This window comes from Nycticebus coucang, chromosome 5 (assembly GCF_027406575.1).
Source record: "Nycticebus coucang isolate mNycCou1 chromosome 5, mNycCou1.pri, whole genome shotgun sequence".
Lineage (NCBI taxonomy): Eukaryota > Metazoa > Chordata > Mammalia > Primates > Lorisidae > Nycticebus > Nycticebus coucang.
This window is the reverse complement of record NC_069784.1, coordinates 765,772-786,816: the sequence shown is the minus strand read 5'-3', so window position 1 is coordinate 786,816 and position 21,045 is coordinate 765,772. Positions and strand designations below refer to the sequence as shown.

The 21,045-nt window shown below is 47.9% G+C and overlaps 1 protein-coding gene across 2 annotated transcripts in view; it reads right to left on the bottom strand.

The window, feature by feature from the left end:
- The window catches only part of AK4 (adenylate kinase 4), a 69,366-nt gene extending 58,914 nt beyond the window's left edge, over positions 1-10,452 (bottom strand). Inside the window, exons 1-2 of one of the 2 annotated variants that reach the window (XM_053590318.1) lie at positions 9,944-10,452; positions 9,503-9,747 (exon numbers count right to left, since the gene is read on the bottom strand). In XM_053590318.1, the coding sequence (XP_053446293.1) occupies positions 9,503-9,647 (145 nt within the window). In that variant the 5' untranslated portion in view covers positions 9,648-9,747; positions 9,944-10,452. The remainder of the gene's footprint in view (positions 1-9,502; positions 9,748-9,943) is intronic. The other variant, XM_053590319.1, reaches the window with a different exon arrangement.
- Between the last annotated feature and the right edge of the window lie 10,593 nt (positions 10,453-21,045).

Sequence of the window (21,045 nt, the reverse complement as noted above, 5' to 3'; positions counted from 1 at the left end):
AGATGGGGTCTCACTCCTGCTCAGGCTGGTCTCGCTCAAACTCCTGAGCTCAAGGTATCCTCCTGCCTCGGCCTCCCAGAATGATGGGATCACAGGCGAGAGCCACCACGCCCAGCCTAGTCCACCTTTAAGGAGGCTACTTCTGGAGAGATTCCCTGACATCCCCTGTGCTATGGTCTGAATGTGCCCCCCAAATCTGTATGTTTAAACTAACCCACCACTGTGACAGAGTGAAGAGGAGTCGATTAGGAGTCGATTAGATCGTGGGGGTTGCCCACGATCTAATCCCTTCCCCTCAGTCCCATCCTCTCCCACCCTCTCTGCTGAGTGAGGAGGCACAGATCAGCCCTCACCAGACACCAAATCAGCAGGGCATTGCTCCAGGGCTTACCAACTTCCAGAACTGTAAGGAACAAATTCTGTTGTTTCTAAATGACCCAGGCTCAAAAGTGGACAGAGATACGCTGATCCCACATGACACTCACAAGACACGAGCATATCACTGGGTTCATGAGCACCAGGAAGGGGCCTTTTGCCCTGGTTAAAGTCCCAGGTTTGAATACTAGTCTTTCTTTAATTAGCTGTTTGACCCAGGGCAAGTTACTCAGCCTCTCTGTTTTTCTGTAAGTGTTCACAACTGCTCCAGAGATCTGTGCAGACCAGAAGCACGCAGACGTAATTAGCCACCCCAGGGCCACAGGTACTGTGCCTGCTGCAAATGGGTGTCAGGGTCACAGGTCACTTAAAAGAAGGTGCTGACTGGAGAGCAGAAATAGTTGATTTTTAGCTTCTTGGAAATTTGATGAGCAGGAATGACTCTGCATTATTTTGAAATTATCTGGCTAAGAATTATCCTAAGTGAGGATGCTTGCTGCTAAACCTGTTATTTAACTAGAAAAAGAACTCTTGGAACTCTACTTTAACAGTTTCAGAGGCGAAACTGTTAAAATATAACATCAGCTATCCAAATCCAGCTTTATGAAGCTGTGCAAACGAGACCTTTTGTACTGTGTCTTAAAGGCCAGTCTGAGAACTACACATCAAATGAGAAGGGAAAACACAGAGTGGCCCAAAAGCCTCTGCTGCCTACTTGTGTCGTAAAAAATAGTTTGCTAAAGGAAAATACACAGTTGAGATATTTGATCCATTGTCCATTGTCAAAGCACATTGTCTAAAACCTTACAAGGAAAACAAATTTCCAAGTCCTTAACTCCTTTTACAACATACAACCAATACACAGATTACCCAAGAGCAAACTAGCATAACATAATGCCACTTAGCAATTTACTTGGTGGATTTTAAAGGTTGCGAGTAATTCAATATATTTCTTACAATGAGTGAACTTATAGCTAATAGTTTGAAACTCAATTTACTAATTTCATGATTGCCTTCTATCACATGAGTTCAGGAAGTCTGAATCAGAAGTCTAAGGCTGGGCACAGTGGCTCATGCCTGGAATCCCAGCACTCTGAGAGGCCATGGCAAGTGGATTGCCTGAACTCAGGAATTCAGGACCAGCCTGAGCAAGAGGGAGACCCCATCTCTAAAACTAGCCAGGCCTTGTGAACAGCACATGTAGTCCCAGCTACTCAGGAGACTGAGGCAGGAGGATCACTTGAGCCCAGGAGTTTGAGGTTGCTGTGAGCTATGATGCCACAGCACTCTACCCAGGGAGACATAGTGAGACTCTATCTCAAAAAAGAAAAAAAAAGAAGTCTAAAAGCTTCATCAACAACTATGATTGATGAAGCTACATTTATGAGCACCACACAAGAAAATACAAGTAATAGGAGCCACAAAAGGAGGCCCAGAGCAGGCATGGAGACCCTCTCCTGTGGCCTAGAGATGAACACAGATTAAATCAGTGTAACCTGGCTTATTGTACCCTCAATGAATCCCCAACAATAAAAAAAAAAATGATAATATATAAGACGCAACCAAGCTATAAAAAAAGCAATGGCCTCTTGTGGACCACAAATAAGTTCTCCAAGAAGGTCCCAGGTGCTGTGGCAATGCCACCTCAGTCCCTCACCTGGCAGCTGCTCTCATTTGCCCAATCTCAGCTCGGAAGTCACCTCCTCCAGGAAGCCTTCCCAAACCCACCACCTCCTAAGTGCTAGACAATCTTCCTCTTCCCACATACACACATGTTGCAACCTCAGTTACTTTATTTTCTACTCATTTGCCTGCCTCCTTCTCCCAAAAATAACTTAGCTGCTCCTTCAGGGAATAGACCTTGTTTCACCTCTTTGCCCACAAGCCAACACTGCCTGGCACACAAACATTTGTTGAAAGACATACTTACTAGGACATTCGGTGCAGCAGGCTTTGTATACCTAGAGACTGTAAATAGCCTAAATTCCCGTCAACAGGATGCTGGCCAAACTGGAGGTTCTCAGAGTGTGGTCAGAGGCCCCTGAGGGAACGTGGACCTCTTTACCCGTGTGACTGTATGAAGCCAAATATTCTGCAAATAGGTTAAAAACAGCACAGCACAAAGGATGGAGTGAAGAACCAGATATGAGAAGCCAAAGATCTGCAGATATGCAAATGATACTAATTTTCTCATTCGATTTTATTTTAGAAAATTGCTATTTTTCATAGAAATATGGTAACATAGATGGATTTATGATTGTTTAGATAAAGTAATTTTTTTTAATTTCTCAGCTCTAATTTCTAATATGTTTAACATCTAAAATTCTACAAACCAAAGGTTCTTTGAAGTTATCAGTAATTTTCAAATACGTTAAAATGTACTAAGGCTGAAATGTTTCAGAAAAGCTGCTAAAGAAACTGGTACATCTGTACAGGAAAAGAAAATGAGGCCATCTTTTCAAAAGAATGGAATAGATTGATACATGCTGATAGAAACCAAAGTCTAAGTTATACTTCTAGGTAAAAAATAAGTGCAAAAGAAAACATTTGTTTTCTTTTAAGAGGCATTATTATACGCAGTAGATATATGTATAAATTCTTTGGATGAACACCCAAAAAACATTAAAAGCAGCCAACACATGGAAATGAACTGGAGAGTCAGAGAGGAGAGAGAAACTTTCTATTCTATTCCTGGTATGTTATTTGAATACATCTTCAAGAATTGCCTTTTTGAAAAATAAAAAGTAGAACAAATGATAGTAGAAAAGTAAAACAGTACGTGGGTACTGAGCTCACGTTAAAGCACAGCATTTGATGGCACTAGAAAATATTAAAATGATATGTTATTAAGTAAAGAAAGCAATTTCCAAAACAGTAATGCTATATCATACCATGATACAATACAGCAATGACATAGGGTGTCCCTAAAGTTGTCAGCATATGGGCAAATCTACAAACATTCACAAAATAGTCTCAGCACACTGGGCACCTCTTTGTAAAATTTTTTAGCAAATATTTTCAAAATAAAGGTACATTTAGTTACAGTCTTACCACTTTCCCTATGTATGGTTACTTTTGGGACACCCTATGTAATTCAAAGAGTGTGTATGTAGTCCTGGAAGAATATGGAAAGATATGCTGTATATAAAAGTATTAATAGTAACTTTTTCCTTCCAATTGGTGGATTATAAGTGATTGTCTTGATCTTTCTCAGCTTTTGAGAACTTACACATATTATTTCTATAATCAAAAAATAAAACAGAAAAATAATTTAACTTTACATATGCATAAATGTATGTACATCTATATTTAAGTAAAATACTTCTTAAGCCAAAAATTACAGAATAAAGCAGCACCTTTCAGCTACCATGAACTTTCTGGGTGTGGTGGCTCACACCTGTCGTCCTAGCACTCTGGGTAGGCCAATGCAGGAGGATTGCCTGAGCCCAAGAGTCTGATGCTACAGCACTCTAGCCTGAGCAACAGATGACACTCTGTCTCAAAAAAAAAAAAAAAAAAAAAAAAAAAAACTTGACTGGATGTCTGTACGCTAAGCTTAAAATTCTCTTCTTCCCCTAAGGTTTAAAACCTATTTTGGCTCAATAGTTTTATTCCTAGAAACCTATCCCAAGGAAAGTAACCTATTGGTCTAATAACGTGCATACAGTGACATTCGTAAGGTTTTTAAGCAGCAAATAATGGAAATAAACCAAATGTCCCCACAAGAGTGGTTAGACACACTCTAGTTCAACTTGGGCAGGCAACTCAAGGCCAAAACCCTTAGCCTGGCCACACACCTCCTTGACCAGCAGGTCCAGCTGGCTCTGCCTCTACATCTATCTCAAAGCCCTTCACTCCTCCCTCTCTTTGTCCACCACCCAGTTCAAGCCAAAGTCCAATCTCCTCACCCACACTGTGTCCCTCGTGCTCATCCTCCGTCCTCCTCCACAAAGCATGCAAAAGGTCACCTTTCAGATGGCTAATCCAGGCATGTCTTCAAATTTAAAACCCTTCCATGGCTTTCCAGTGCCCTTACAATAAAATCCATTCCTTACCAGGATCCTCAAGGTTCTGCCTGATCTCCACTTCCCTTCTCACCAGGCTCTAAACATTGCTGTTCTCTGGGTCCTAAGCAAGCTAACTACTCTCACCAGAAACACCATGGTGTCAGATTACAGCATGCTCGTTCAATACGGCATAATGAGGGAAACAGGCACCCCCCAGAGAGGCCCTTCTTAATCAGCCTAGGACAGTCACCTTGTCCCATCCCCATTTCATGTCCTTCACACTTCTCGTACTATGCCATTTACCTAGACACACTTACCTTCTCTCTCCTGAATCCCCACATCCCTCCCTACGGACACCGCTCTATGAACACAGGAATGTGTGTGTAAGTACTCAAAAAATTATCTGCTGAATGAATGGGATTTATATAGATATTTTAAATATTTTTGAAGAAGATCTAAGAACCATGGAAACTCTCTATATATATCTTAGTGGGAAGAGAAAAGGTTATCAAATAATATATTACCAAGTTTGTTTGAAAAAGGAGGCAAATATACAGAAAATGAATAAATAACTTCTGTTAGCATTTTAAAGTGCCAGAGTGGTATTAAGGGTAATTTTTACTTTTATCATTTTACATTTTCAAATTTTCTACAAGCTATGACCTGGATCAGAAAAAAGCTACTTTTAAAAAATGATCATAGTGGAAGAATATGCAAGGATTCAGACAAGCACGTAGCTAAGGCAACTTACTGTCATGGGACAACTTATTCAAGATACAAACAGCACCATTCAAATACGTGCAAAGGCCTTCAAACAAAGAAGCACACACAAGTGGAGGGGGACCTCTGGACTGGAGGGAGGCCTCAAAACCAGCCAGACCCCTGCTCCAGCTGGGTCATCCTGATTCTCACCAAGGTAAGGGCAACATGGACTGCAGCACACTCTAGAAATCCTGTAACAAGCCAAGACCCTGTGTGATCTGCAGAAAGGTTAACTCCTGCAATGTGCTATTAATCACGCCACTGCCCTCTAGCCAGGGCAACAGAGGATAAGCTGTCGAAGGAAAGAGAGAGAGAGAGAGAGAAGTTGAACTCTTGAAGGTTGTTTTAGATACACTGTAGAACCCTAGCTCTCAAGGCTTTCTAATTTCTCCATCCGCCAATTCTCAAAACTTTCCCCTCTTACATAAGACACACAATTATACCTAATCAGCACACACACACAAAAAACAGAGCCCTGTGAACTAGGCCATCTTTTCAAAGAGAGGCTCAGCCCATAAACTACTTTAAAATGCCAGTCCCATCTGCAAACCCCCAGCAAGAGGTGCAGTTAATATTAATTAAGAGCAGAAACAGGCTTATTCTTGAACATATTTTTTCTCAATCAGGTCCAAGGTGTTTCCAGATGGAGATTTGCCAATTTTCCTGCCCTTGAAGACAGTAGATCCAATATAGAATAATGTGAAATTTTTTTTTTTTGAAAGAGTCTCATCATGTTCCCCTCGGTAGAGTGCTATGGCGTCAGAGCTCACAGCAACCTCCAGCTCCTGGGCTTAAGCAACTCCCCTCAGCCTCTCCAGCAGCTGGGACCACAGGCGCCTGCCACAACGCCCAGCCATTTTGTTGTTGTTGTCATTGTTGTTCAGCAGGCCCCGGGCTGGGTTTAAACACACCAGCTCTGGTATATGCGGCCATTGCTCCAACCACTGAGCCTAGAATAATGTGATTTTTTAAAAGTATCACTGTTGGTAGCCAGGCGTTGTGGCGGGCGCCTGTGGTCCCAGCTACTTGGGAGGCTGAGGCAAGAGAATCGCTTAAGCCCAGGAATTGGAGGTTTCTGTGAGCTGTGTGAGGCCACGGCATTCTACCGAGGGCCATAAAGTGAGACTCTGTCTCTAAAAAAAAAAAAGTATCACTGTTGGTCCAATCCTTAAAACAGGATTTTCATATCCTTCAGATGTGACCCAAGAAAACAATCTATCACTAAATATCAATATTTTAATGGGACTCACGCTGCTGCATGTCAGCCCTATGTGCTCACATGTTTCATACACTGCTCATGCCATGCTCGTGTGTGTCCTCATACAAGTGCTGGATGCTCGTACGTGTGTTCAGACTTCTCATACGTTTGTTCATGTGTGTGCTCATACAGGTGCGTGCACGCTCACATGTGCGCTGGGGGGTGTGCACTCATACCTATGTTCTCATAGTATAACCTACAGACTCAGAGAAAAGCTCACATTCCTTAGGTCAGACTACAAAACCCAGATCCTGGCGATCTAACCGAATGCCCCCTTCTGTTTACTCTGAGCAAAGATCCACGGGCAGGCTTCAAATAAGGTATCCGATAGGCCTCAGCCTGTCCTACTTTGGGCAGCCTGGGAAGGGCCTGTGGTGACAGCTGTCATGAAGCCATCTCAAGTATGTATTAAGTACAAACTTTTACCATAAAGCTAATTAAAACATATGGACTCTATGCCTGTAGGCTGTTGGACTTCTTTGGGAAGATGTGGACGGAATATGTGACCCATGTTTCGATGCATGCCTTCAACACAAACTGAACTCCTGATATGCAGACCCTCTGCCAGGCCTCTGTCCTCTGGGCTTCAGAGTGGGAGTCAAACCATGGTGTAGGCAGAAGGAACAACAAGGACACAAGATTATTTTAAGCAATGCTGTTCTCCCTGGGCCTTGAACACCAATCCATGCCAGGTACTTGGCAGATACCCCCCGGATAAATTAGTATGTTCACCCTGCGTTGTAACTGTACTGACAGTAGCAACCCAATCAATAAGACACCCAGAGTAAGAGATGAATCCTGCCAGGGCAGGTGAAAGAAGACTGCCCAGGAGCAAGGCATAGGAAGCACCCTTTCCAGAAGGAGCAGCTTTTCAGCAGGCAGCGGCTGCAGGAGAGGGGCTGCCACCAAGATCAGGAGTGAGCCCAAATCCAGGCTGAGCAGATGGCCTCAACTACTTCCCAATCCAATTTCCTACACAGTTCTATTTCCTGGGTTTGTTGTGGTGCATCAACTCCTTCAAACTTTCAACTATAAAAGGTACACACAGAAGGCGGTTGTGCTTCTCTGGAGGGAGTTAGCTAAATGCAAACAGCAGGTAACAGAAAAATGAATACTGTGGAATGTTTTACTTACCAGGCAGTGAGCCTGTAAGACTTACTTAGACTTTCTAAGAGAGAAAAATAACCTTATAAGAACCTCCCAGTCCACTAGAAACAAATCATTTTTTAAAAAATTTTTGTTATCCTTTATTTTTCTTCCTTCCCCATGAGCAGTTTTTAAATTGGTTCATGCAAAAATTACTTGATTACCAGTAAATAAACAACATTTAAATATTTCGGTCACATCTTACTGAACAGTGAAACGGGAGGGAGGAGATGAATGCATTTGAAAAGCGGAAACTAAAATGCAGTGCAGAGCAGAGGTTTTATTTGTTTTATTGACACAGGTTCTTATTCTGCCTCAGCTTCCCAAAATAGGGGACCAGGGGCACAGGCTGCCAACGCTGCCAACATCTCCCTTTTTTGTAGATACTATGTTGCTCTGGCGGGACTCCGGGCCTGGAGCAATCCTGCCTCTGTCTCCCAGAGTGCTGGGATAACATGCCTGAGACATCGCGCTCCACCAGGGAAAAGTTAAAATGAAAACAAGGTGAAATGGCAAATGGAAAGTTTTCATAACTCCTAAGAAGCCCTTACCCATCATATCTCCTTTAAAAATGGAAAGGGCCACTAATCAGTGCTGGTTGGGGGTGGACGGTAGGAAGACCTTCATGTCGGTACAGGAAATGATGGGGGTACCCCCACCCTGGCTGTGTCTCCCCCGTGTCCTCCCTACCAGACCCTCAGAGAGCCAGCTTGCCTTCCCGGGTGCTCCCCTCGGACTGCACACCACACTCAGCACTCCCAAATAACTATCTGAACACAGTGTTCAGATCAAAACAGGCCCACTCCAGGTAACAACACCCAAAGAGAAAATTCAAGGGTGATCCGCTCACAGCGCTCTCTGAGACGTGGGTAACAGCTCCCTTTGACCACCAGCCAAAGAGGACGTGAATAAAACTCTACCCTCCCCCCCCCCCCGACACTTAACCCCTTGCTTCCACAGTCCTCTTTTGCTTTAAAATGCAGTCCTCCACCCGCCTCTTCAGACAACCTGCGTTTCAGAAATGCAGGTCTCGGGATCATTGAGTCCGTGCTGGGCAGTGACGCCCCTGGAGGCAAACACAAGACCCGTTCACCGTCCAAGTTCGAGCACAGAAGCTGCACGCTGCACCCGCGTGCACCTGCGTCCCAGGAGGGCCACGTGTCCCGCAGCCGCGCTCCCGCACCTCCCGCCTCCAACCGCTAGTTCGCTTGGCTGCGAGTGTGATGGGGAAAAGGACGAACTGGACACCGACAGGCTGAGAGACCGGCCGATCCAATTCCCAACTTGACCAAAGCCAGGGGAGGCTTTTCTGGCCCAAGGGAGGCAGCTTGAGAGCCCATTTCCAGGGAAGCTGGATTCGAGGTGTCGTTTTATAAGAAATAGCCCATTAGTCAGTCACCCAGCCGCCCAGCCCCGGCCTGGTAACCTGGAGGGAGGGGGGGTCGTGGGGGAGTTTACTTTACAAGGCGACAATGAGTAGACAGGCCTCTCAAAGCCACCCGGACTCACTCAGCCCGGAGGCCCGAGGCTGCGCGCCCCGCGGCGCCACAGGTTCCGCGCACAGCGGCCAGGCTCCCACAGGTGGGCGGCGCTCCGCCCGGGGCCAGGGCCGGCGACCGCTTTGCTTTAGGAGACCGCGTAGGAGGCCAGCTCCGGCATTTTCGCCACACGGCTTTCCCCTCCGCCCGAGGTTGCAGGCGTTCCTCCCGAAGCTGGGCAGCCGGTGCCGAGCGAGCCGCAGGCGCCTCCCACCCTCCTCCCCGCCTGCCTCGGCCTCCTCCCTGGCGCGGTTAAGCCGCGCGCCCGCGGGCCGCCGACTGCATGCATCCCGGCACGTACGAGCCTGCACGGCCGCACGCGGGCGGGGAGGCCGGGAGCAGCGGAGCCCGGCCCCTCTCGGGCCCTCCGGGTCGCGCGTCGGCTAGTCCCTGCCCTCGCCCCTGCAGCCCCTCACCGGTCTTGGCCTTGATGTTCTCCCGCAAGAAGTGGCCGCTGGAAAGATGCTGGAGGCCAAAGTTCTGGGCGATCCTCTGGCACACAGTGCCCTTGCCCGAGCCGGGCGGCCCGAGGATGACCGCGCGCAGGAGTTTGGAAGCCATTGCTCCTCGAAGAGGGTGGCCCGAAGGCAGCCCCGGGGACTCGGCTTCTTGGCTCCTACCTCTGGCCGCGTCCGCTCGCACGGGGACTGGCCGGCCGCCCCTGTAGAGAAAGGAGAGACTTTTGAGACAACCCCTCCCCTACCCTCGGCCCGCGCCGGGACCGACCGAGAGGCGGGGTGAGGCGCCACGCCGCCCTCCCCGCCCCTCGCCCCAGGCAGAGGCTCCAGAGGGCACCGGAGCCCCCGCCCCGCGCGGTCAGCTTCGGGAAGGTCGGAGGTCGGCCGGGCCAGTCCCACCTCGGTCCTTTCCTCTGTGTCGCTCCTCACGCCGCGTTCCGAGAAGGGGGCCGCACAGCCAGGCGGCCGGGCATCCCCGAGCCAGTCTCTGCGAGCCGGGAGGCTGGGGTAGGGGAGCCTGGAAGCGCGCCCCCGCCGTCCCACGCCCCGGGCGGTCTCGGGGCTGAGCCCCGTCTGGCCACAGCACGTGGGCACCGTGTAGTCCGCGTCTTGGCCCCACCCCGGCGACTGTCACATGCCCTGGGGTCTCCGCGGCCGCCGCCGCCAGCTCTCACTCGGAAGGCCCGCCGGGCTGGGGTGAGAAGCCGGGGCCCGCGCCCGCCGCCACAGCGCCCAAGTCAACACGCACCTCGCCGGAGGCAGCGCTCCGAGAGGCCTCCGGCCCGGATCCCGCAGGGCGGTGCCTTCTCCGCCCGCCTCCCTCCCAGCCCGGCCGGACGCGCGGGGCTCGCTCCTTACGTAAGCCGGGGACCGACTCCGCCGGCCGCCGCCCCCGCCCTCCCAGGCCCACGTGCTCCCCGCGACCCAGTGGGGCTGTGGGGGCGAAGGGAGGTGGAAGCGCCGCAGAGGAGAAAAACCCGTTTTATTGCGGTCGCCTAGGGACTCTGCCCACTCTGAAATGAAGGAAAAATACAACTTGTTGAGCGCCTACTGTGCGTCAGGTTCGATGCGCGGCGACTTCATTATGCAACAGCCTTCCCAGGTACTGCGTGTGCCCACGAGGAAGGCGGGCTCGCGGCGCGGCCATCCTCATTGAACAGAGGTTTACTGCGCGCCTATTATGCGCCAGGGACGCTGGTTCTAGGGGCTCAGGGCATAACCCTGGACGAGCGGTCCAATCCTGCCCTCAGAAGTTAGGTTCCAGCGGAAGTTTTACACCCACGACTGACTCTAATGCCCATGGCCCTAAGAAACAAAGAAGAAAGACGTGGCGCTCCCCTGTGCTCAGGGCCTTACAAGGAACTTCGCGCCGGCTGCGCGGGTGCTGCACCTACAACTCGCCAAGTCCAAACGGGGGCAGGCTCTCTCTCCCCTCGCCCGTTGCATATGCCAGTGCAGACTCTGCTAAGCCTGTGCCCGCCTTACACACGAGCCTTCAGTTTCCCACCCCACTGGTGCGTTAACCACCCATCAGAGTCTCGCTTTGCGACATTCCATTTCCCAAGCAGTTGCCAGAAACCTTACCAAAATAAAAATCAGTTTCTATTATTTCCTCACCTCTGCTGTTATCGCCCCTTCAGGATAAGGTAAAAGAAAAATCAACAGGGGCGCATAGGTGCCTTCCACGCACCCTTCCATTCTGCGTCCCCGGCCACCGCCTGCCTTCCTCAGGCCCCCTGCCTTTACGGACCGTAGCAGAGTCTCAACTCCACCTCCACAGACCAGAGAGGCTGAGACACAGGTAGTGGGGGAAAGGCCCTGCTCTCAACGCCGCAGCTCCGGGACCAGAGCCTGGCCTGATAACCTGCGGCTCAGAGCGTCTCCCCCACTAACTCTGCGCACAAAATTGGCCAGACAACACACCAAGGCCAGGATATGGTTTGTTCCATTGGCTCATCTCCCTTTGAAATATCGGAGAGCCTTAGACCGGACAGTGGAAACCAGGAGAAGCGCTTCTCTGGGGGGGGGGGAGGGGAACTTAAATCCTCTCTTCACACACACCCCACCCCCGCCAGCTGTACGTGTGATGTATAGCAAGTACTTCTTTGGAGTAGTTCTCAGACGTGGAGAAGTCTTGTTATAACAAATTGCTTAATTGGACCAGGAAGTGGGGATGAAACCAAAAAGCACTGCTTAGCCCCAGAGTCTGTTGGGCGTGGGGGCAACTTCTCCCAAGTTCCCCGGTGGCACTAAGGCTGCTGATGGGAGGTGCCACTTGGAACCCTCTGCTGCTGTGAACCCAGGCTTAGTGTCTCTGTGCCCGCTGCATGGCCCATGGCCCTTAACCTCTTTTCTTTGTAAAATGGGGAGGTTGCATTTAGTACAGCCTGAAGATCCCTTTGAATCTATTGAGAATTGATTCTGTAAGTTCCCACAGGACATGTGTGTATATGGCTGCAAGCCCACGCAAACTGGATGAACTCTCACCCCTCCCATTCTGTCCCCTAGTTATTTAGGCCTCATTTGAAATGTCTTTACCAACATCACCTTATAATGTCACAGAGCAGGGCTGGAACATGTGATCCTGGGACTTTATGCTTTTGGCAGCTTTAACTATGAAAGAGTTGTGACATAGATAAACACACAGGGGAAACCCAGCCAAGATTGGGACCTAGCACTTCACGAAAGAGCCCCCTCCGTGGACCATCTCTGCACACAGCCACCTTGAAGTCTCTCGACTCAGCTCTGACTTGCAAGAGCCTTAGAAAGAAACAGACTTTGGAGCCAAACATCCCTGGGACCACGGCAGACATCACTTAAATTGCAACCGCAGCAATCACTAACTCTGCAAGTCTTATCGTGTGAACGTTGGTTTGCTCAGACCAAGCTAATACCCACCCCAAAGGCTTGTGGTGAGGCCTAAATAAGATCGTGTGTATAAAGGACTTAGCACCGCACGGGGCTTATAATTAGTATTCAGTCATTAACCATAGGTCACTTATTTAGCTTCTCTGAGCTCCGTTTCTGAGTTGACAGGAACACGTGAGATAAGGTCCTCAGTAAATGATAGCTATTCTTGTGACGTGCAAGGGCTGTCCAGAAAGAGTCCTGTCACATGTCTCTCCAAAGTAAGGTAGAGATTACTATTCCTTTTCACAGATGAGAAAACTAAGGTTCTGGGCAGTGCCTGTGGCTCATTCGGCAAGGTGCTGGCCCCATGTACTGAGGGTGGCGGGTTCAAGCCCAGCCCCGGCCAAACTGCAACAAAAAAATAGCCGGGCGTTGTGGTGGGCGCCTATAGTCCCAGCTACTCGGGAGGCTGAGGCAAGAGAATTGCTTAAGCCCAAGAGCTGGAAGTTGCTGTGAGCTGTGACATCACAGCACTCTACCTAGGGCGACAGCTTGAGACTCTGTCTCAAAAAAAAAAGAAAGAAAACTAAGGTTCTGAGAGATTGAGTGAACCCCCCACGGTAACAAGGCTATTGGGGTGCAGCAGGGATGGCACACACGCTCCCTCAGGGGCTCCGTCTCTAGTCATTTCCAGGCTCCTTGCACAGTTTTGCCATAACCTTTACCACCTTGGCTCTTATATGCTTATCATGTTCCTTTATATTGACTCAATTTGTTTAATTTATTCGAAAAAGAAACTGTATAGAACTCACTAACGGTAAGTGAAAGGACACACTAAGATAAATAAGAAAAATCAAATAAGGGTCCCAAATAGCAGCTGGAACCTGCCGCTTGTTGATTTTCTGAGCTTAATCCCTGTTTTAAAAAATTAGGAAGGGGGAAGAGAGTTGTTTAGCAAGTTTAGATGTTTAAGACATACAGCATGTAAGCAAGACTTTCTGCTGATCTATAATCACGTGGCTCAAAATAAAATTAGAAAGGGAATATTTTGGGCGGCGCCTGTGGCTCAGTGAGTAGGGCGCCGGCCCCATATGCCGAGGGTGGTGGGTTCAAACCCAGCCCCGGCCAAACTGCAACAACAAAAAAATAGCCGGGTGTTGTGGCGGGCGCCTGTAGTCCCAGCTGCTCGGGAGGCTGAGGCAAGAGAATCACATAAGTCCAAGAGTTGGAGATTGCTGTGAGCCCTGTGACGCCATGGCACTCTACTGAGGGCAGTAAAGTGAGACTCTGTCTCTACAAAAAAAAAAAAAAAAAAAAGAAAGGGAATATATATATATATATATTTTTTTTTTTTTTGAGAAAGGGTCTCATTATTTTGCGTGGGCTAGAGTGCACTGGCACCTTCACAGCTCACAGCAACCTCAAATTCTTGGGCTTAAGCTATTCTCTTGCCTCAGCCTCCCAAGTAGCTGGGACTACAGGTGCCCATCGCAATGCCTGGCTATTTTTTTGTTGTAGTTGTTCAGCAGGCCCCGGCTGGGTTCAATCCCAGCAGCCCCAATGTATGTAGCCGGTGCCCTAACCATTGAACTACAGGCGTCGGACTAATTTATTTTTTTAATTTTCTTTTTCTTTTGAGACAAGTCTCACTTAATCACCCTGGGTAGAGTGCCATGGAGTCATAGCTCACAGCAACTTCAAACTCTTGGGCTCAAGCAATCCTCTTGCCTCTGTCTCCCAAGTAGCTGGGACTACAAGGGCCTGCCATACCACCCAGCTATTTTTTTCTATTTTTAGTAGAGAAAGGGTCTCACTCTTGTTCAAGCTGGTCTCAAACTCCTGAGCTCAAGTAATCTGTCCACCTTGGCCTCCCAGAATGTTAGGCTTACAGGTATGAGACACCATGCCCAGCCCAGGCTATTTTTTAAATTTGTTTCTTTAGAGACAGGGTCTCTCCATGTTGCATAGGCTGGTCTTGAACTCCTGGCCTCAAGAGATCCTGTTATGTTGGCCTCCCAAGATGCTAGGATTGCAGGTGTGAGCCACCATGCCCAGTTACCTTTGAAATTTAATTTGACCCACCAATTTTTTTTTTTAATTTTTTTTTTCTTTTTGGCCGGTGCTGAGTTTAAACCCACCACCCTCAGCATATGGGGCTAGCACCCTACTCCTTGAGCCACAGGCACTGCCCTGACCCACCACATTTTTTTAAATTGTGTAATCACCCAGACCACGGTTCATGGATATGACACTGACCCTGCCTCTCAAACCATTGTTCCAGCTGTCACATATCTTCATCATCTTTCTGTCATGTCATGTTCATTTCTGTTGTGCTCGCTGGAGACTACAGGTTCCTCGAACACAGAAGCCCCGTCCTGTTTGTCTGGGCTCCACACAGCTTGGGAATAAGTACAGCCCTTGGAGGACGCTGAGCACACACTGCTGAGAGGCAGGGCTGCTGGATGAGTGGTGGAGGCATTTCTCTCCTTGCCTTCTGGGAAGCTTCTCTAGACAGACAAGAGAAAGGCTAGTGACTGAGACATGCCAAGATTCAAGAAGGAAAATGAAGGAAGGGCGGAGATGCACACGTCCGTCCCTGAAGGTGCTGCGCCCTTCTGCCCCTAGGGTCTCAATAAATACTCCAACAGCCAAAAGGTTGCACTGAGAGAAGAATAAATGGCAGACAAAGGGCCAACGTGGTATTATCTGTGACCTTAGCACAGTCTCAGAAGTGAAAGAACCGGGCAGCGCTTGTGGCTCAGAGGAGTAGGGTGCCGGCCCCATATGCCTGAGGTAGCGGGTTCAAACCCAGCCCTGGCCAAAAACTACAAAAAAAAAAAAGTGAGATTCTGTCTCAAAAAAAAAAAAAGAAGAAGAAGTGAAAGAACCATCACAGCCCCTAATTTTACCAGCCCCTGTAGCTATTAACCTATAATATCTTAACAGTGATTAAAAAGAGACAGCAATGTCTGTTTCACAAATCTGCTCTCACATCACAGTTCTCTCTCAGAACAGAAAAAAAGGAAAGTTCCCAAGCAGTTTAAAAAAGAAAGAAAGAACTGGGAGGAAAAAAATGTCAACAGTCCTCATATTTGCCTGATATGGCCCAGTAGCCTTCCTGCGTGGGCAGCTGTAACTCATTCCTAGGATAATCATGAGGGACCGGCTCCCTCTCAAGAGAAGATTTGGACTCACCCTGGTCCTTTCACCTTGAAGCATTAGGAAGCTACTGAAGAGCAGCACCTGTGGCTCAGTGAGTAGGGCGCCGGCCCCATATGCCGAGGGTGGCGGGTTCAAACCCGGCCCCGGCCAAACTGCAACAAAAAAATAGCCGGGCGTTGTGGCGGGCGCCTGTAGTCCCAGCTGCTCGGGAGGCTGAGGCAAGAGAATCGCGTAAGTCCGAGAGTTAGAGGTTGCTGTGAGCCGTGTGACGCCACGGCACTCTACCCAAGGGCGGTACAGTGAGACTCTGTCTCTACAAAAAAAAAAAAAAAGGAAGCTACTAAAGATGATATGCTCTTCCCTCCTGACACAGGGGTGAAATGATGACCTTTGCTCTGATCTGTGCATCTGACAGTGGGGAGGGACAGGACTGTGTCGTTCACAGCCTCTACCCACCCTCCTAGCCATCATCCATAGCAGATCTCTTCTGGAATTGCCTTGGGATTTGCAGGCAGGCCTGGAGAAGGAAGTCTTTGGGTGTGTCTTTCCTTTGTGCAAAGTTAACTCCTGGAGGAAGCCAGGCTTTCTGTCTGGGCAGCTGTGTGAAGGGGCTGGAGTGGTACATGGGGTTGATTCTGCCCATGTCTAGCTCCTCCAGGAGGGTCCCACTGTGGGAGCCTCCTAAGTTTGGGCTTCTGATCAGGGCAGCAAAGATGATAATTTAGCATTTTTTGAGCACTTGCTATGTGCCAGGGACATTCTAAGATTCAGGTCAGTAGAGAGATAATTATTAAAGTACATAAAAATTCTTTTTTAGTATTACAATTAACTATTCATTTACTTAATTTTTAAACTTAGATGGAGGCAGCATAACAATTAACATTTATTGAGTGCTTGCTTTGTGCCAGGCCAGTTCTGAGTGCCATATATTTTCTTTAAAATACTATAAAATATGATAGCTGGGTGTTGTGGCGGGCACCTATAATCCCAGCTACTCGGGAGGCTGAGGCAAGAGAATCGCCTAAGCCCAAGAGCTGGAGGTTGCTGTGAGCTGTGATGCCACAGCACTCTACCAAGGGCAACAAAGTGAGACTCTGTCTCAAAAAAGATATATATATATATATATTTTTATAATATGATACCATAATATAATATTCCATCTATGTAAAGTTATTTAACTCTTAAAACAGTCCCATGACGTAGGTGGTCTGTTACCATAATATGTGCATCCTACAGACCTTAAAACTGAAACAAGATGCCTGGGACAGCATAGATGGCAGGTTAGGGCATAAATCAAAGAAAGCATCCTGCCTCTGAGGCCTAAGGGCCTTGGTCACCATGCTGTGGCCATTCACAAACCAATGACATAACAGTCTTCAGTATTTGATAGGAGACTGAGACACCGAGAGGCCAGGTAATAACCCCCCCACCCCCACCAGTGGCACTGACTGAGCCAGTAAATCGCAGAGCTGGGGTTTGAATCCAGGTTCCCTCGATGAGGGCAAAGCCCTTCCCCCTCACACCCTGTTGCCTTCTCAGGGAAGAGGCTGGAGGATCCCTTGAGCTGAGGAATTCAAGACCACCTTGAGCAAAGTGAGATCCTGTCTCTACTAAAAATAGAAAAAAGTACCTGGTCGTGGTGGTGCACATCTGTAGTCCCAGCTACTTGGGAGGCTGAGGCAGGAGAATTGCTTGACCCTAGGAGTTTAAAGCAGTGGTGAGCTATGATTGGGTCACTGCACTGTAGTTTGGGAAGAATAAGACCATGTCTCAATAAAATAAATAAAAATAAATAAGCATCAAAATGGAATAAAAAGACTATGTATTTGAAAACAACCATCTTGTCCCACTTGAAGCTTTTCTTTTTTGTGCTAAATATTCTGCCTCACTCAGCCCTTCCTTGTGAAATATGCTACCTCCCAGACACTAACACACGGGTGTGTCTCTTGCTGCTGGTAAGTCAAAACCAATTCAGAAAAAGAGGGGGTAAAGTACCATAAAGTTCTCCTGTTCATCTTTGAAAGCATTATAGATAGATAGGCAACACAGGAAAAATTTTCTCCTCTTAATAGCATATCAACAATAAGGACAAAATAGCTAAGATGCATTGAATTGAGACTGTGCTGAGTAACAGCTGTCATTTTCCCCCTCCCCACCAGACTTCATTTTGAACTATGCAGTTCCCTGTGAGTTTTTAGCTCCCATGGAGGATCCCTGACAAAAACATGATATAGTACCTCACCATGGTAGATAACACTCTGTCCATGAAATTTCTGATTTCCCTCTGTGGAATGGCCTTCCCACTCCTGTGATCTCAGGGATAGCCACACCCCTCCTTGCCAGCCGCCTCACCAACTACTTTCTACTTCCTGGAATTTGTGATACAAAGAACAATGTATAGTCCATCAATAGCTCATGCTATTTTAATGTAAATTATTGGTAAACACCTTTGGACCTGCCTTTTCCTTTTTTTTTTTTTTTTTTTAGAGACAGAGTCTCACTTTGTCACCCTGGGTAGAGTGCTCTGGCGTCACAGCTGATAGCAACCACCCAACTCCTGGGCTTAGGCGATTCTCTTGCCTCGGCCTCCTGAGTAGCTTGGACTTCAGGTGCCTGCCACAATGCCCGGCTATTTTTTTGTTGCAGTTCAGCCAGTTTTCTTTTTTAAAAATGTCTGGCTCTGGCTCGAAGCCTGTAGCTCAGTGGCTAGGACACCAACCACAAACACTGGAGCTGGTAAGTTCGGGTTCAAACCCAGCCCGGGCCTGCCAAACAACAACAGCTACAACAAAAAAAATAGTTGGGCATTGTGGCAGGTGCCTGTAGTCCCAGCTACTCAGGAGGCTGAGGCAAGAGAATCACTTGAGCCCAAGAGTTTGAACTTGCTATGAGCTGTGACGCCACGGCACTCTACCTAGGGTGACATAGTGAGACTCTATCTCAAAAAAAAAAAAAAAAGAAAGAAAAAAGGGCAGCACCTATGGCTCAAAGGAGTAGGGCACCGGCCCCATATGCTGGAGGTGGCGGGTTCAAACCCAGCCCCAACCAAAAACTGCAAAAAAAAAAAATTGTAAAAGTCACTGATCATCACTGAGACTTTGGGAAATCATTCCTGTAGTTCCCCTCCCCCCCCATAAGCATAGTATTCAGAAATAAACCTTTGAAAAAAAATGTCTGGCTCTGTCAGGCTGGAGGACAGTGGAGTGAGCTTAGATCACTGCAGCCTCACTCCTGGGCTCAAGTGATTCTTGTGTCTCTGCCTCTGAAGTAGCTGGAACTTACCTTTGTAGCCCAGTTGTTGCTGCTACCCCACAGTCATGAAGAGGTCTAACATTGGTATGAAGCCAACCATGCAGGTGGCAGAGGAGAAAGATGGAAAGGACTCAGTCCTTGATGACATAAATTTGAGTCTACACCAACCCTCAAGGTAGAGAGCAGGCTGTGAGACGGCAGAGCCCTCACAGCCTGGGGAACATTCAGAGAATGAACCCCCAACTGCTTCTCCTCCGTTCCCAAAACAGTCATTTTTCTTTTCTTCCTGCTCCCTCTGCCAGAAGTCACTTAGCCCTTTCTTTCTTTAACTATGCAGAGATCCTGGAGATCTCTCCCTTCTTTCTCCTTGTCATATGCTAACAAAGTTAAGTTGTAACCACTAAGTCACACAGTTCTTCCTTTGTTTTGTTAACTACGCTGGGATCATCAGTGATCTTTCCCTTCTTGCTTCTTGTCATATGTTAACGAAGTTGAGTAGAAACCATTAACAAGATGGTTTGTCTTTGTTAAAGTCATTTACATTTTCCTATTGTACTGTAAAAACAAAACTATGTCTTTTTTTTTCTTTTGTAGAGACAGAGTCTCACTTTACCACTGTTGGTAGAGTGCCACGACATCACAGGACTCACAGCAACCTCTAGCTCTTGGGCTTTCGCGATTCTCCTGCCTCAGCCTCCCGAGCAGCTGGGACTACAGGCGCCCGCCACAACGCCCGGCTATTTTTTGGTTGCAGTTCAGCCGGGGCTGGGTTTGAACCCGCCACCCTCGGTATATGGGGCTGGCGCCCTACTCACTGAGCTACAGGCACCACCCATAACTATGTCTTTTGTTTATGCTATTTCCCCACATTGTCTATGCCACCTCCCCCTGGACAACCCTGTACAGATACTACAAAATAAAGCTGATTATATGCTTTGGGGCTGGCTGCAGCCATCAGCTCAGTCAGTCCTCCGGTCCCATCCTTCGTTTCCGTGTCATCTCTTGGGCTGTATTTTCCTCCTTCCCCACCAATTCCACTCTGGTTCACTTCCCTTTGCCACACTGGTTGGCAACACACACACTGACTGCAAAGTGAAAAGACGTCTCATTCTCTGCCAGTGGAGAAAGCCCCAAAGTCCCAGCACACACACACCTTTCTGGGCTCGCTAGTTTGTCCCGCCTTTCTCTTGGCAGGATTGGCTGCTATTTCCCACCTTTGGGGTGACTGACAGTCTGGGGGCTATATAATGGACTGCCCGATAAGTCACATAACAGGCTAGGTCATATACCAGGTTCCTTTCCAGCGCGTGTCCTCCCAGAATCATGGCCTCCCATGTCATGCTAATTGGATGGTAATTCGCCCCATGTCCATTAAAAGTCACTAGGAATTCCTTACTCTGTGTGTTCCCACCAGGCAACAGTTTCTAGTTGCCATTCAGTTCCTAGCTACAATTCAAGTCTGGCTCATCGCCCTTAGCCATCTACTTGCCACCCGTTTACCCTCTGCCAGACCTAAGGCTTCGGGAGGCCACAGGAGGATTACTTGAGGTCAGCAGTTGAGACACCCACCTGAGCAAGAGTTACACTTCCTCTCTGCTTAAAAAAAGGGAGAAAGAGGACAGCACCGGCGGCTCAAAGGAGTAGGGCGCCAGCCCCATATGCCGGAGTGGTGGGTTCAAACCCACCCCCGGCCAAAAAACAAAAAAAAAAGAAAAAAAGAGAGAGAGAATGTTGGGTATGGAGAGATAAGAGCCCAGATTTTCAGGAGGATGGAGAATAAATGAGTGAGGATAGAAATGGCTGTAGACATGGCAGGAGCTAGATCATAGGGTTCGTGTGCAGTCCTGTTTAGGTTTTATTTTAAGGCAATATAGAATCATTGAGTTATACAAGAGTGATGTGACTTAACTTGGGATTTTAGAAAAATAAATCTAGAGCTGGCACGCCTGTAGCCCCAGTTACTGGGGAGGTTGAGTTTGAAAGATCAATTGACTCCAAGCCCAAGCAGTTCAAAAAAACTAAAAAAAAAAAAAAGATAAATCTGTCCTTGCAGACACCACAGTAGAAGAGACTGAGCCTAATGTCGGGCAAACTAATTGAGAAGATGTTAACAATATTCTAGGAAAGGGACAGCAACATCTTAAAATAAGACAGTGGCAGTGGAGATGACAGAGAAGAAATGAAGAGAAGTTTTATTTGGAATAGGTCACATGGGTCAGATGAAGGGAGGGAGGGCC